At 48.2% G+C, this 16,015-nt stretch overlaps 1 protein-coding gene across 1 annotated transcript in view; it reads left to right on the top strand.

The window, feature by feature from the left end:
• The first annotated feature begins 5,743 nt into the window (after positions 1-5,743).
• LOC140458747 (B-cell receptor CD22-like) overlaps positions 5,744-16,015 on the top strand; it is a 57,086-nt gene continuing 46,814 nt past the window's right edge. The window contains exon 1 of the mRNA XM_072553406.1: positions 5,744-5,867. Coding sequence (XP_072409507.1) covers positions 5,744-5,867 — 124 coding nt within the window. The remainder of the gene's footprint in view (positions 5,868-16,015) is intronic.

Here is a 16,015-nt window from a genome sequence, read left to right as displayed (position 1 = left end):
TCTACATTGAAATTGCTCCAGGGCCAGTACATCCTCCGAGATATGGGGCCCAACACTACACAACATACCAAATGTGGTCTGACCAGATCCTTATAGAGCCTCAGAAGTACATCCGTGCTTTTATATTCAATTCTTCTCAAAATAAACGCCATCATTGCATTTGCCTTCCTAATTATTAACGCAACCTGCAAGTGGACCTTGAGAGAATCCTGGACTAAAACTCCCAAGTCTCTTTGCACTTCAGACTTCTGAATTTTCTCCCCATTTAGAAAATAGTCCATGTCTCTATCCTTCCTACCAAAGTGCATAACCTCACACTTTCCCACATTGTCCAAATCTTTCTGCGGCCTCTCCGCCTCCTCAATGCTACCTGTCCTCTACTTGTCTTGTGTCATCTATAAACTTAGCCAGAATGCCCCTCGAGATCATTAATATATTAAGTGAAAAGCTGTGATTTCAACACTGAGCCTTGCGGGGAACACCACTTGTCGCTGGCTCCATCTTAAGAAAAAACGTTGTATCCACACTCTCCGCTTTCTGCCAGCCAGCCAGGCTTTTATCCATGCTAGCACCTTGCCTCCAACACCATGGGCTCTTATCTTACTCACAGCCTCCTGTGCAGCACCTTGTCAAAGACTTGCTTGAAATCTGGATAGATAACATCCATTGGCTCCCCTTCGTCTAACCTGCTCATTACCTCTTCAAAGAATTCTAGCAGATTTGTCAGGTATAACCTCCCCTTGATGAAACCATGCTGACTTTGCCCTATTTTATCATACATCTCCAAGCATTCAGAAATCTCATGCTTCTCAATTGATTCCAGAATCTTACACATGATCATGGTTAGGTTAATCAGTCTGTAGTTTTTCAGTCATCTGGGACCCTCCCTGACTAAAGCAATTCCTGAAAGATTGCACTAATGTCTCCACTATCTCTTCAGCTATTTTCCTCTGGGATGTAGTCCATCTGGTCCAGGTGATTTATCCATCTTCAGGCCACTTAGCACCTTGTCTTTAGTGATGGCCACCAAATTCAGCTCTGGCCTCTCACTCTCCTGAATTTTTGGGATATTATGCATATCTTCCACCATGAAGATTGATGCAAGGTAATTATTCAGCTCCTCAACCATTTCCTTGTTTACTACTATCTCTCCAACCTCATTTTCCAATAGTCCATTGTCCACTTTTGCCTGTTATATATTTAAAGAACCTCTCAGACTTCCTTGAAATTACTGGCTAGTTTATCCTCATACTTAATCTTCTCCCTTTTGTCTTTTGGTACCCTCTGTTGGCTTTTGTAAGCTTCCCAACTCTCTGGTCTCCCACTATCCTTTGCCACATTATATGCTTTCTCTGTAATAAACTATAACAAACATTATATTGGACAAACAGGCAGAAAACTAGCCACCGGGATACATGAACACCAACTAGTCACAAAATGACATGACCCACTCTCACTAGTATCATCACATACGGAAGAAGAAGGACACCACATCATCTGGGACAACACCCATCCAAGGACAAGCCAAACAGAAACACGCATGAGAATTTCTAGAAGCATGGTATTCCAACTGGAACTCTATCAACAAACACATAGAACAATACAGCACAGAACAGTCCTTTTAGCCCACCATGTTGTGCCGAACATTTGTCCTAGCTTAGGCACCTACCCATGTACCTATCCAATTGCCGCTTAAAGGTCACCAATGATTCTGACTCTGTCACTCCCACAGACAGCGCATTCCATGTCCCCACCACTCTCTGGGTAAAGAACCTACCCCTGACATCCCCCCTATACTTTCCACCCTTCGCTTTAAATTTATGCCCTATTGTAACACTCTGTTGTACCTGGGGAAAAAGTCTCTGACTGTCTACTCTATCTATTCCCCTGATCATCTTATAAACCTCTATCAAATCACCCCTCATTCTTCGCCGTTCCAATGAGAAAAGGCCTAGCACTCTCAATCTATCCTTGTACGACCTATTCTCTATTCCAGGCAACATCTTGGTAAATCTCCTCTGCATCCTCTCCAAAGCTTCCACATCTTTCCTAAAATGAGGCGACGAGAACTGCACACAGTACTCCAAATGTGGAGTTACCAAGGTCCTGAACAGCTGCAACATCACCTCACGACTCTTGAATTCAATCTCTCTGCTAATGAACGCTAATACACCATAGGCCTTCTTACAATCTCTATCCACCTGAGTAACAACTTTCAAAGATCTATGAACATAGACCCCCATTCACATTGACTTGCATCCCACTTACCACCCCCTGAGAAAAAGAACAGGAAAGGGCATCACCACAGGAAATGACATCACCAACCCAAGGAAACTCAAACATATAAATAGAAAGTGGGCTACACCACCAGTGCTTCATTTGGAGGCTCACTGAAGGTGATACCTCGTATGGTTACGAAACACCTGAAAATGAACCTTCCAGCACAGTGAGCAAACCTACATCCAGAACCTCAACCTGAGCTACAAATCTTCTCAAAACTCTTTCTCTTTTGCTTTTATGCTATCTCTGACTTCCCTCATCAACCACTGTTGCTTCATCCTCCCTGCACCTTGCTTCTTTTTCCTCAGGATGAATCTCTGCTGTGTCTCCTGAACACCATCCTGAAACTCCTGCCATTGCTTTTCCACTTGGTTTGACAGATCACATTTTATCTGTTTTTTTAAATAAGGTGGTCTCTCAGAAACACAATGTTGCAGATTTGGGTTTAACAAGTTTATTACACTGAAGAACTAAAGATAAAATTGAATGAATCAAACTATTTGTACAAAACACATGTTGAGATTCTGAAACACAATAAATATGGTTAAAGCATAATCCCCCAAATAGTACTTTACAGAACCTAGAAACATTTCTTTACAAACACATCTAGAATGTTCTACCAGAAAACCAAATCATGGAATTTTATAGTCCAGGAGGCCATTCAATCCATTCAGGTAAAAGCAATGACTGCAGATACTGGAAACCAGAGTCTAGATTAGAGTGGCGCTGGTATTCCTGATGAAGGGATTTTGCCCGAAACGTTGATCTTCCTGCTCCTCGGATGCTGCCTGAACTCATTCAACCCAACACATAAGTGGTATGCAATTACTTCAAAATTTAGACATTGAATTTAAAATAAGTGACATTGAAATATATACAACTCACATCACGTGGCTTCTAAATAACAGACTCCTTAGTTTCAGTTGCCATGGACTGTGGACACGATTCAAGGAGTCTCTCCAAATCTGCCCACATGAACTTTTACTCATGTATGAGAGAAGGAACTACTGGTCTCCGTTCTCAATACTGGTGCATGTTGAACTGAATTTTTAAAAAGAAATAATGTTTTACGAAATAAATTTTTAAAAATTCTAACTACAGATTCAACTGAACTCAAAACAATCTTAATTGTCTTACATGATTATTCTCCCTGTCATAAAACATCTTATTTCATTAACACTCAAGGGGCTTTGGAGTCATCCACAATTTGATTAGATTACTTGTTCCAGAAGGAGTCTAAAAGTTTTATTTCCTTCAGAAAACCCCTCATGAACAGCACCATCACACATATTTTAAAATCTAAACTTCATAATTGGTGTATTAATATATGCAAATCATAAATGTTTCATCAGAGCAGCACCTTGGTAATGATAGGGTTCACTGTACAAAACTTTGGCCAAATTTTGGGTGAGTTTCGACAGATTGTTGGTGATCACCTTATGAATAGCATCGACTAAGGGAAGAGAAGGGGAGGGGAGTGGGTGGAGAAGGAAAGCTTCACCATACTCGGCTGGGAGGACTTGATCCAGAGATCCTACCTAGAAGCCCCATCCTGCACTCTCTCATTTGCACACAGTCTCTCATCCAGCGAAAACCTATCTCAGTATTCCTTGGCTGAATAGGAGTCTTGCTGAACAAAGTGACATGGCGTTGAGTTTTTCATCTAGCACTCATGAGGACAGATGCAGGAATTCCAAGTTTCAAAGGGAACAACAATTTATACTGTTTGAGAAACAGAGACTAATTGGTTAGCAACTGAACTCTGATTGGTTGAAATGTTGCCAAGGAGAATGTGACAGTGAAGAGTTACTGACTTCCTGACACTTTTGTTTCAGAAAAGGGAATGAGTCACATTCCAACTAACAGCACCCATCTCCCACAGAGCCTACCCCTCGCGTTACCCTCTCCCCACCAACCTCACAGCACCCTCCCTTTCAGTCCCCACCCCTGTCGGATCCTCCTTCTATCTACCAGGACATTCCTGCATCCCTTCCATTTGCTTTCTCCCCTCATCCTACAGCCATCAAACCCATCCCACAGACCCTCACAGCCGCAGACGCTTCACATCCCCCCACCCCCATGCCCCTCCCTCCGTCCATTTTGTCCTCCCTCTCACTCTCTTACCTCCTTATCCCACATCCCCTCCTGTTCCCCACACCCTCACTCTCCTTCTCATCCCACAGACCCTCACATCACCCCACCCTTCCATCTCTCCTTGTCCTCACAATTCTCATTTCTTCTCCTCACATGCCTCTCCCTCATTTCTATCCTCATACTCCGCGAACACATATCGCCCATTTCTTCCTTCTCCATCCATCCACTCACGTTCCCCCAGGCCACCAATCCCTCTCTCTCCAACTCTTGCCCGTCACATCCATCTCCTCCTCATCACACACTCCCGTCCAAACCCCCAACCCTCAGCCTTTCTCCATCTCCCTCCCCATCATTCTCCCCACTCCACATCACCCTCCTTCATCTTTCTTCCCACCTCTCCTCAATTATTCAACCCCTCCATCTTTCTCCCCACGCTCCCCATGTGTTCTCCCTTTTCCATCTTTCTCCCCCTCCCGTCTTCTTCCTTCCCAACCGTCCATCGCCAACACCCCCACACCCCCCCTCCCCGTCTTCCTCCTTCCCAACCGTCCATCGCCAACACCCCCCTCCCCGTCTTCCTCCTTCCCAACCGTCCATCGCCAACACCCCCCTCCCCGTCTTCCTCCTTCACAACCGTCCATCGCCAACACCCCCCTCCCCGTCTTCCTCCTTCACAACCGTCCATCGCCAACACCCCCCCTCCCCGTCTTCCTCCTTCCCAACCGTCCATCGCCAACACCCCCCTCCCCGTCTTCCTCCTTCCCAACCGTCCATCGCCAACACCCCCCTCCCCGTCTTCCTCCTTCCCAACCGTCCATCGCCAACAGCCCCCTCCCCGTCTTCCTCCTTCCCAACTGTCCATCGCCAACAACCCCCATTCCCCGTCTTCCTCCTTCACAACCGTCCATCGCCAACACCCCCCCTCCCCGTCTTCCTCCTTCCCAACTGTCCATCGCCAACAACCCCCCTCCCCGTCTTCCTCCTTCCCAACCGTCCATCGCCAACACCCCCCTCTACCCTCCCCCCTCTAACCTCCCCCTCCCCCATCTCCCCTCCCCCATCTCCCTCTTCCCCTCCCCCTCCCCCACGGGTCACGCGCTCTCTCTGACGGCGGAGAAATAACGGTTAACATTCTCCCGCCAAAAATAAACGTCACCTCAAATGGGGCACGTGGAAGAGCGGGCGGGGCCAGAGTGAAGGGGCGGGGCAATAGGAACGGAGGCGCCCCCAGAAGAAGCGGCTGCGGTGCCGCACGTGCGCTCAAGGGCCGCGCTCGCGGCGATCCGCGGTTTCCCGCCCTGACCAACGGTCCCGGAGTGGCGCCAACGGGGAGGTGTGTTTCCTCAGCAAACCCCTTCATCCCGGCAAGATGGCGGCAAGGCGCGATGGTCCCAGCGGAGACTCTCAGCTCCGAAACTTCTGGTTATTTCGGTCATGCGTTTTCCTCGCTTTCAGGAGGAGATTGCGAGGAAAACCCGGGAACACAGTGGGGTGTGAGGAAAACAGGAGTAACACAGTGGGGGTGTGAGGAAAACCGGAGTAACACAGTGGGGGTGTGAGGAAAACCCGGGTAACACAGTGGGGGGTGTGAGGAAAACCGGAGTAACACAGTGGGGGAGTGCGGAAAACCGGAGTAACACAGTGGGGTGTGAGGAAAACCGGAGTAACACGGTGGGGTGTGAGGAAAACCGGAGTAACACAGTGGGGTGTGAGGAAAACCGGAGTAACACGGTGGGGTGTGAGGAAAACCGGAGTAACACAGTGGGGGTGTGAGGAAAACCGGAGTAACACAGTGGGGGTGTGAGGAAAACCCGGGTAACACAGTGGGGGGTGTGAGGAAAACCGGAGTAACACAGTGGGGGAGTGCGGAAAACCGGAGTAACACAGTGGGGTGTGAGGAAAACCGGAGTAACACGGTGGGGTGTGAGGAAAACCGGAGTAACACAGTGGGGTGTGAGGAAAACCGGAGTAACACGGTGGGGTGTGAGGAAAACCGGAGTAACACAGTGGGGTGTGAGGAAAACCGGAGTAACACAGTGAGGTGTGAGGAAAACCCGGGAACACATTGGGGTGTGAGGAAAACCGGAGTAACACAGTGGGGTGTGAGGAAAACCGGAGCAACACAGTGGGGTGTGAGGAAAACCCGGGTAACACAGTGGGGTGTGAGGAAAACCGGAGTAACACAGTGGGGTGTGAGGAAAACCGGAGTAACACAGTGGAGTGTGAGGAAAACCGGAGTAACACAGTGGGGCGTGAGGAAAACCGGAGTAACACAGTGGGGTGTGAGGAAAACCCGGGTAACACGGTGGGGTGTGAGGAAAACCGGAGTAACACAGTGGGGTGTGAGGAAAACCCGGGTAACACAGTGGGGGTGTGAGGAAAACTGGAGTAACACAGTGGGGTGTGAGGAAAACCGGAGTAACACAGTGGGGTGTGAAGAAAACCCGGGAACACAGTGGGGTGTGAGGAAAACCGGAGTAACACAGTGGGGGTGTGAGGAAAACCGGAGTAACACGGTGGGGTGTGAGGAAAACCCGGGTAACACAGTGCGGTGTGAGGAAAACCGGAGTAACACAGTGGGGTGTGAGGAAAACCGGAGTAACACAGTGGGGTGTGAGGAAAACCGGAGTAACACAGTGGGGCGTGAGGAAAACCGGAGTAACACAGTGCAGTGTGAGGAAAACCGGAGTAACACAGTGGGGGTGTGAGGAAAACCGGAGTAACACAGTGGGGTGTGAGGAAAACCCGGGTAACACGGTGGGGTGTGAGGAAAACCGGAGTAACACAGTGGGGTGTGAGGAAAACCCGGGTAACACAGTGGGGGTGTGAGGAAAACTGGAATAACACAGTGGGGGTGTGAGGAAAACCGGAGTAACACGGTGGGGTGTGAGGAAAACCTGGGTAACACGGTGGGGTGTGAGGAAAACCGGAGTAACACGGTGGGGTGTGAGGAAAACCCAAGCACCTGAGTGGGGTGTGAGGAAAACAGGGAACAAAAGCAGACGGAGTGAGAAACCTGAGTGCTGGAGTGATGCATTAGGAAACCGAACGCTGGAGCGCAAAGAGTGGAAGCCCAAGTGCTGGTGTGGAGTATCAGTAAATCTGACTCCAGGACTAGAGTGTGAGAAAACTGAAGCACTGCGACAACCTGAGCAGGGTCTGAGGAAACCAGAGTACCAGAGCACAGTGTGAGGAAACCTACAACCAACTCCGGTTTCTGTTTCACAGTTAAATGTTACTTGTTTTCAATTTCTCAGCACACTGAGACTGCTAGCAAGTCATACATCAGGTACTTGTAAGCTGTCAGTGCAAAATAGTATTCACAGGCTTAAAGACACTGGATATGCCTTCAGCTTCATAACGGGAGTGAGAGGGCAACCCGAGTACCAGAGCAGGGGTGAGGGGGAATAATGAATGCTGGAGCGGACTTAGTAACCAGAGTACCGGGCTGTCGTGTGAAGAATCTGGAGTACTGTAGCAGAGTGTGAGGTGAACCAAGTACAGGAGGTGGTGCATTAGGAAACCCGAGTACAGGAGTCGTGTGTTTGATGACACGAGTGCCAGAACGGGGCCAGGAGAAAACCAAAGTACTGGAGAGGAGCGGGGCGGGGGGGGGCAACCCCAAGTACTGGAGCTGTGTGTTGAGGTAACCCAAGTTCCGGAGTGGAGTGTTAGGAACATAGAACATAGAACATAGAACAATACAGCACAGAACAGGCCCTTCGGCCCACGATGTTGTGCCGAACTTCTATCCTAGATTAAGCACCCATCCATGTACCTATCCAAATGCCGCTTAAAGGTCGCCAATGAATCTGACTCTACCACTCCCACGGGCAGCGCATTCCATGCCCCCACCACTCTCTGGGTGAAGAACCCACCCCTGACATCTCCCCTATACCTTCCACCCTTCACCTTAAATTTATGTCCCCTTGTAACACTCTGTTGTACCCGGGGAAAAAGTTTCTTACCCGGAAACCCGGGTACAGGAGCCAGCAAAGGGGAAATCCCGAGGCGGAGAATTTGCTGCGGCAGAGTGGAGTCAGGGCAAAACCCAGAGTACCGGAGCAGTGTGTGAGGTAACCCAAGTATTGGGACCTGTGCCAGGGGAACACCCCGAGTAGCAGAGTGGTGTAAGGCAATCCGGGTGCAGGTGCGGAGTGAGGGGAACATCTCGAGTACCAGAGCTGGTCAGGGGAGCAACACAAGTACCGAAGCAGAGCGAAGGGAAATCCTGAGGAGCAGAGTGAAGCGAGAGGGCAACCCTGAGTCCAGGCACAGTTTGTGAGGTAACCCAAACTTGGGGTGATGGAGAAACACCAGCTCCACAGCAGAGTCAGAGGATCACCCCAACTACTGGAGTGATGTGTTAGGTAATCCCGAGTACTGGTGTAGGGCGACGGGGAAACACAAATACTGAAGCTAGTTGAGGAGGAAACCAGACTACTGGAGCGGAGATGGGAAGTACCAAGTGTCGGAGCTAGACGAGGATGAAACCTGAGTACCGGACTGTTGAGTGAGGAAATCCTGAGTACTGGAGCAGACTGTGAGGAAACCTACGTAATGGTGTGGAATCTGAGGAAACTGAGTAATGGAGCGGAATGTGAAGGAATCTTTGTGTCAGAGTGAAATGTGAGGAAAGCAGAGTACCGGAGAGGTGTGGGAGGAAAATCAAGTTCTGGACTGACAAGTGAGGAAACCTGAGTAACATTGAGGTGTGTGAAGAAAACCCATGCATGTGAGTAGAGTGTGAGGAAACATGAGCACTTTTTTTATTTCAAAAATATACTTTATTCATAAAATATTTTGATGATCTGTACAATTGATCATGCCATACATCTGTAAACATTTCATTTCTTGGTATACAGAGACAGAGTAATCATTCATATATACAGGTCTGTATGATTACATAGTTAGCTGAGGCGTCAGCGGAGCCCAAATGACTGCATGGGCCCCTGTTCTTCTTAGGCAGGCAGATGTTACACGGTGGTCTTTCCTCACCGTGCCTTGGCGGCAGCTGCCCCAAGCTTCAGGGCATCCCTCAACACGTGCTCCTGGACCTTAGAATGTGCTAGTCTGCAACACTCAGTTGGGGTCAACTCCTTCAGCTGGAAGATCAACAGGTTTCGGACTGCCCAAAGAGCGTCCTTCACCGAGTTGATGATCCTCCAGGCACAGTTGATGTTCGTCTCGGTATAAGACATGGCTTGATTGGTGGTGAGAAAGCTCTGCCTGTGAGATCCTTTATGCACGTCCGGACTCTCATCCGCACCACACGCTGCCTTCAAAGAGGCTGCGGGATGGATGAGGCGGTCACACACCTCCTTCTGGAATGTGCCTATGCAGAAGAAGTCTGGAGAGGAATGCAGTGTTGTTTCTCGAGATTCATCCCGAGCAGCGCCGTGAAAGAGGACTCCGTGCTGTACAGTCTGTGAGGAAACATGAGCACCTGAGCATAAGTGGAGTAAACCCATGTAGTGCAGCAAAATGTGAGGAAATCTGAGTTCTGGACTGGAAATTGAGGAAACCCAAGTAACAGAGTGTGAGTAAATCCGAGCACCTGAGCAGAGTGTGAGGAAGCCTGAGTAAGAGTAGTTTTTGAGGAAAGCCGAGTACTGGAATGGAACGTGACGAAACCCAGGTATTGGAGCAGAAGTTGAGCGGAGTCTGAGGAAACTGAGTAACAGCGATTTTTAAAGACAGCTGAGCACCAGAGCCGAATGTGAGGAAACTCTCATGCCAGAATGGAAAGAGAGTAAATCCAAGGACTGGAGCGGAGTGTGAGGAGACCCACAACCAACTCTGGTTTCTGTTTCATAGTCAAATGTTACTTTTATCAATTTTCCAGCACGTTGAGACTGCTAGCGAGTCATACGTCAGGTGCTTGTGAGCTCTCAGTGCAAAACAGCTTTTACTGTCTCTTAAAGGTACAGTACATGCCTTCAACTTCATAATACGAGCGAGGGGGGGATCCCAAGGACTGGGGCGAGGAGGAAACCTGAATACCGGAGTGGAATATAAGTAACTGAAGTACTGGACTGTTGCGTAAAGAATCCGGAGTACCGTACTGTTTGGGTTTCCTCACAGTCCACTCCAGTCCTTGGATTTACTCACACTCTGCTTTGTTGCTTGGTACCACAGAGTGTGGGGTTAAATGAGCACAGGAGCAGATCGAGAGGGAAACCCAAGTATTGGAGCGGTGTATTAAGTAACACGAGTACCAGAACGGTGCATGAGAAAATACTAGTACCAGAACAGGATGAGGAGGAAACCCAAGTAACAGAGCAGAACATGCAGGCAACTCAGAGTTCCTGAGCAGGGCGATCATGAAACCAGAGAACTGCAGCAGAACCTGGGGGAAACTAGAGTACCGGAGTAGGGCAAGGGGGAAATGCAAGTGCCAGAGCAGTCTGTGATGAATCCAGAATACTGGGGCAGAGTGGGAGGTAAAAAGAGTGCTGGCATGTTGCGAGGAGTGAAATGGAGTGCCGGAGCGATGGCAGGGGAGCACCATGAGTATCGGAACTGTGTGTGAGGTAACCCGAGTGCAGCAGCGGAAACGGGGAGCAGCCCGAGTACCAGAGAGGAGTGAAATGGAGTGCCGGAGCGATGGCAGGGGAGCACCATGAGTATCGGAACTGTGTGTGAGGTAACCCAAGATACGGAGTGGGATAGGGGGAAACCTGAGTACTGGAGCAGGGGTGAGAGGGAAGCATGAATACCGGAGTGAAATGTGAGGAAACCTGAGTGCTGGAGCGTAGAGTGGGGAAATCCAATTGCCGGAGTAGTGGAATGTGAGGAAACCTGAGTAATGGGGCAGATTTTGAGGCAAGTTGAATACCGGAGTGTGAGGAAACCCAGGTAACGGAGTGGAATGTCAGGTAACTGAATGCTGGAGCGGAATATAAGGAAATCAGAGTGATGGAGAGGAGTGGGAGTAAATCCGCGGAGCGGAGTGGAGCTCGAGGAAACCTGAGCGCTGGAGTGGAGCATGAGGACACCCGAGTGCCAGAACGTGTTGAGGAGATGACCTGAGTACCGGAACAAGCCGATGGGGAATCCCGAGTGCTGAGTGGTGCAAGTTGGAAACCTGAGCGCCGGAGCAGGGTGAGGGGGAAACGTGAGTCCTGATGCAGCAAGAGGAAAACGTGTCCCAGTACAATGCAACTTACTTTATTGCTGCTGAGTTCGTGACAGGAGTGGACTGGAGAGGAGCAGGACAGTTGTTGGACTTGTCACTGCTGTGGGCAGTCAGACTACATGCTGAGCTGTTATTTGAAACTCTTTTCTGGACTGCCATGTAAATCCTTTTAACTCTGTTAGAACTACCTTGTCTCGATCTTATTTTGTAGACATTGTAAGTAATGCTTGTACTTTTACTTTTGATTCTGTTTTTTATCCAATATTTGTACCTAGATACTTGTCCCTCAGATGGTGCCATTAAAGTCACCTGCTGTAAAAACATTTCACTACTCCTGCACTTTTGGACAGCAAGTGACAATAAAGGATATTTTATTCTATTTCAAGAATTTAAAATATCTCTCCATCTGCACTCCATCATCAGTTACCATCATGTTGAAGGCCAGAGGTGTTGGAATTGATCAGTGGGCAAGAAATATCATTGGTTTAGGGTCTTGAGGTCAGAAATACACAGCAACCAGTGGGAATGGCAGAAGAGTTGGGGATTGGTACTGATTAACAGGTAGTTCAAGGTGAAAAGATCAAAGGATGTTGGCCACATTCCTGGAGCCGATGAGAGTTGGCAACGTGTTACCCGCTGGAGAAGATGAGGCCAATAGATTTTTATCCTGAAGACATAACCAGTTCCTTCGCAATGATTAAGCCTTGTTGTCATTTAATGGAAACTTGAAATAATTCAGGAGCGGAGTTGATCAGATTCTGTGTAAGTTTGAATAAAGATGGAGAAAGTCATTGGACTGAAACTGGTAAACCGTTCTGGATCTGATGGTTTCCAACTCAGGCTGCCATGAGGCACTGATGGGCAAATTGTGGACACACAAATCCTGCTCTCCAAAAGTTTTCCTCATTCAGGGTTTTCCTCACAGTGGGTGAGGAAAACAGCTAACGTCACTGCAACATTTAAAAGAATGTGTGGTTGTGGGTTGTTCACCCATAGCCAGAGCTGGAGTGTCTAATCTTCTTCTCCGGCTTTCATCAAACCTCTCTCAGTCCATGCCTGAAGTGGTATTCTGTCCCTTGAAGAGCATTAAGGTGGATAAATTCCCAGGGCCTGATGATATCTACTGCAGGTTATTGAGAGAGGCAAGGGAGGAGATTGCTGGGGTGTTGACCAAGATCTTTGTATTTTCATGACAGAACCCCCAGTCCTCACCAACCTGTATTGTAAAGGTTCCAGAGGACTAGTGACGAGCTGATGTTATTCCTATGTTAAAGAAAGCATAATCCTGGAAATTATAGAGTGGTGAGTTTCACATCAGTACTGGGAAACTTGGAGAGAATTCTTAGGGATAGTATTTGCACACATTTGGAAAAGCCTGGCTTTATTAGGGACAATCAAGTTGGTCAATGAGGGTAGAGCAGTGGATTTTGTCTACATGGATTTAAGTGAGATTTTCCTCATGGTAAACTCATGCAGAAGATTAGGAAGCATGGGATCGACAGTGTCTTGGCTGCGAGGATTCAAAATTTTCATGCCCATAGAAGACAGAGGGTACTGGCAAAATGGTGTTTTTCAGGTTGGTGATCCATGACTAGTGGGTGTTCCACTGGGATCAGTACTGTGACTTTGCTGTTTGTGATATATAGAAATGACTGGGTTAGTAAGTTTGCAGATGTTACAAAGATCAGTGGAGATGTAGATAGTGTAGGACAAGGGAAGGGGCCATACTGAACCTGGTGTTGTGGAATGAGCCAGGCCAGGTTGTAGAAGTTGCAGTGGGGGATTTCTTTGGGAATAGTGACCACAATTCTGTAAACTTTAGAATACTCGTAGACAAAGATGAGTGTGGTCCTCAGAGAAGAGTACTAAACTGGGCCAAGGCCAATTATAGAAAAATTAGGCAGGAGCTGGGAAATGTGGATTGGACACAGCTATTTGAGGGGAAGTCCACACTTGATGTGTGGGAATCTTTCAAAGATAGGTTGAAGATAGTGCAGGCTAGGCATGTCCCTTTGAAAATAACGGATAGCAAAGGCATAATCCGTCAACATGGACGACGAGAAGTTGTGCGATGATCCAAGAGGAAAAGGAAGCGTACATAAAGTCCAGGCAGCTAAGAACAGAATGGGCCTTGGAAGAATATCGGGAGAATAGGGCCAATCTTAAATGAGGAATCAAGCGGGCTAAAAGGGGTCATGAAATAATTGTAGCAAGCAGAATTAAGGAGAATCCCAAGGCCTTCTATTCTTAAATAAGGAGCAAAAGGGTAACTAGAGAAAGGGTTGGTCAACTGAAGGATAAGGAAGGTTGTGTGTCGAATCTGAGAAAATGGGTGAGGTACTCAATGATTACTTTGAGTCAGTGTTCATTGGGGGGAAGGGAGCTGAGAATGCAACACTAAGATGAAGGTGGTGGAGAAATTGATAGGTTGGAGAGGAGGATGGTGCAGATGGATGGCAAAGACAGTGGACAGTTCAAGAGGGCACTGCCGAGTTGGAGGGTTGGGACTAGGATAAAGTGGGGGAAGAGGAAATGAGGAAACTGGTGAAATCCTAATTAATCCCGTGTGGTTGTAACGTCAAAGGTGGAAGATGAGGCATTCTTACTCCGAGGGACAGGTGGTTAGGGTTTGGCGATGGAGGAGGCCCGGGAACTGCTTGTCCTTGGTGGAGTAGGAGGGGGACTGGAAGCCACGGGGCGGTGGTATTTGTTGGTCTGGGTGTCCTAGCAATGTTATTTGAAATGATCCATAAGTTGGCGTCGTGTCTCCGCAATGTAAAGGAGACCACATCAGCTGCAACAGATACAGTAGATGACATGTGGAAGTACATGTAAATTTCTGTTGGATGTGGAAAGATCCTTTGGAGCCTTGGACAGAGGTAAGGGGGGAGGTGTGGGCGCAGGTTTTGTACTTCTTACAGTGGCAGGGAGGTTGCTGGGAATGGAGGCTGGGTAGATGGGGTGCGTGGACCTAACAAGGGAGTCGCAGAGAGAAAGATCTCTCGGGAATGCAAATAGGGATGGGGAAAGAAATGTACCTTTGGTAGGGTCTGTTTGCAAGTGGCGGAAATGGCGGAGGGTGATGCGATGTGGTTGGTGGGTGGAAGGTGAGGACCGGGTGGTTCTGTCCTTGTTGCGATTCGAGGGGTGGGATATGGAGGAGATGCACTGGAGGGTATCGTCGACAACGTAGGAGGGGAAATTGTTGTCTTTGAAGAAAGAGGCCACCTGAAATGTTCACTGGTAGAATTGGGCCTCCTGGGAGTATACACGGCAAAGACAGACAAATTGGGAATAAGGGATAACATTTTTACAGGAGGAAGGAACTGAGGAGGTGAAATCCAAGTAGCTATGGGAGTCAGTGGGTTTGTAGTGGATGTCTGTGTTGAATCTGTCTCTGGAAATGGAGGTGGAGAGGTCCAGGAAGGCGAGGGAGCTGTCTTGAGATGGTCCAGGTGAACTTGAAGATTATTCAGGGTGAAAGATGTTTGTGAAGTTGATTGAACTGTTCAAACTCCTCTTGGGAGGATGAAGTAGCTCCAATAGAGTTATCGATGCAGTGGAGGAAAATGAGGGGAATGTTGACTGTGTAGCTGCGGAAGATGGATTGTTCCAACTACCCGACGAATAGGCAGGCATAGCTAGAACCCATGCGGGTGCCCATAGCTACCTCTTAGGTCTAGAGGAAGTGGGAGGATTGGAAGGAGAAATTGTTGAGGGTGAGGACCAGTTCAGCCAGGCAGCCGATGCTGCCTGACCTTGTGTGATGTTCCAGCACCACACTCTTGACTCTGACCTCCACCATCCTCAGTCCTCACTTCCTCCTTTATTGGTCAGGGATTTGAATACAAGAGTCCATATGTCATGTTGCAACTTTATAAGATTTAGGTTCAGCCACATTTAGAGTATTACTTTCAGTTCTGTTCACCACATCACAGGAAGTATGTGGAAGGGTTTGAGAGGGGGCAGAAGAGGTTTACTGGGATACCGTCTGGATTAGAGGGGATGGGCTATAAGGAAAGGCTAGGGTTGTTTTCTCTGGAGTGGTGGAGGCTGAGGAGAGTCTATAAAATTGAGATGCAAAGACAAGGGTGATAGTCAGAATCTTTTTGCCGGAGTTGAATTGTCTAAAATGAGAAGGTGTGCGTTTAAGATGAGGGGGAAAGTTCAAAAGAGATGTGTGGGACAGGTTCTTAACACAGAGTGGTAGGAGTCTGGCAAGCACTGCTAGGGGTGGTGGTGGTGGGGCATTAGATAATCAAGTGAATATGCAAGGACTGGAGCGATGTGGACCAAGGGCAGGCAGAAGAGCCTGTATGAGTGGTGTACAGTTCTATGTTCTATACCTGGACTTAATCTCTTTACCTCAGAGTACAGCAGGATCATTTTGAAATGATTACCCTGGTGGTTACTCATGTCATATCTGGTGACATGAGAAGAATCAATCATTGGGGACTGAGTGACTGAGAACTTTGGAGAAATCGGAGATGGCCAGCAAAAATC

This window comes from Chiloscyllium punctatum, chromosome 34 (genome assembly GCF_047496795.1).
Source record: "Chiloscyllium punctatum isolate Juve2018m chromosome 34, sChiPun1.3, whole genome shotgun sequence".
NCBI lineage: Eukaryota > Metazoa > Chordata > Chondrichthyes > Orectolobiformes > Hemiscylliidae > Chiloscyllium > Chiloscyllium punctatum.
The sequence above is the reverse complement of the archived record's forward strand: the minus strand, read 5'-3'. Positions and strand labels throughout refer to the sequence as shown.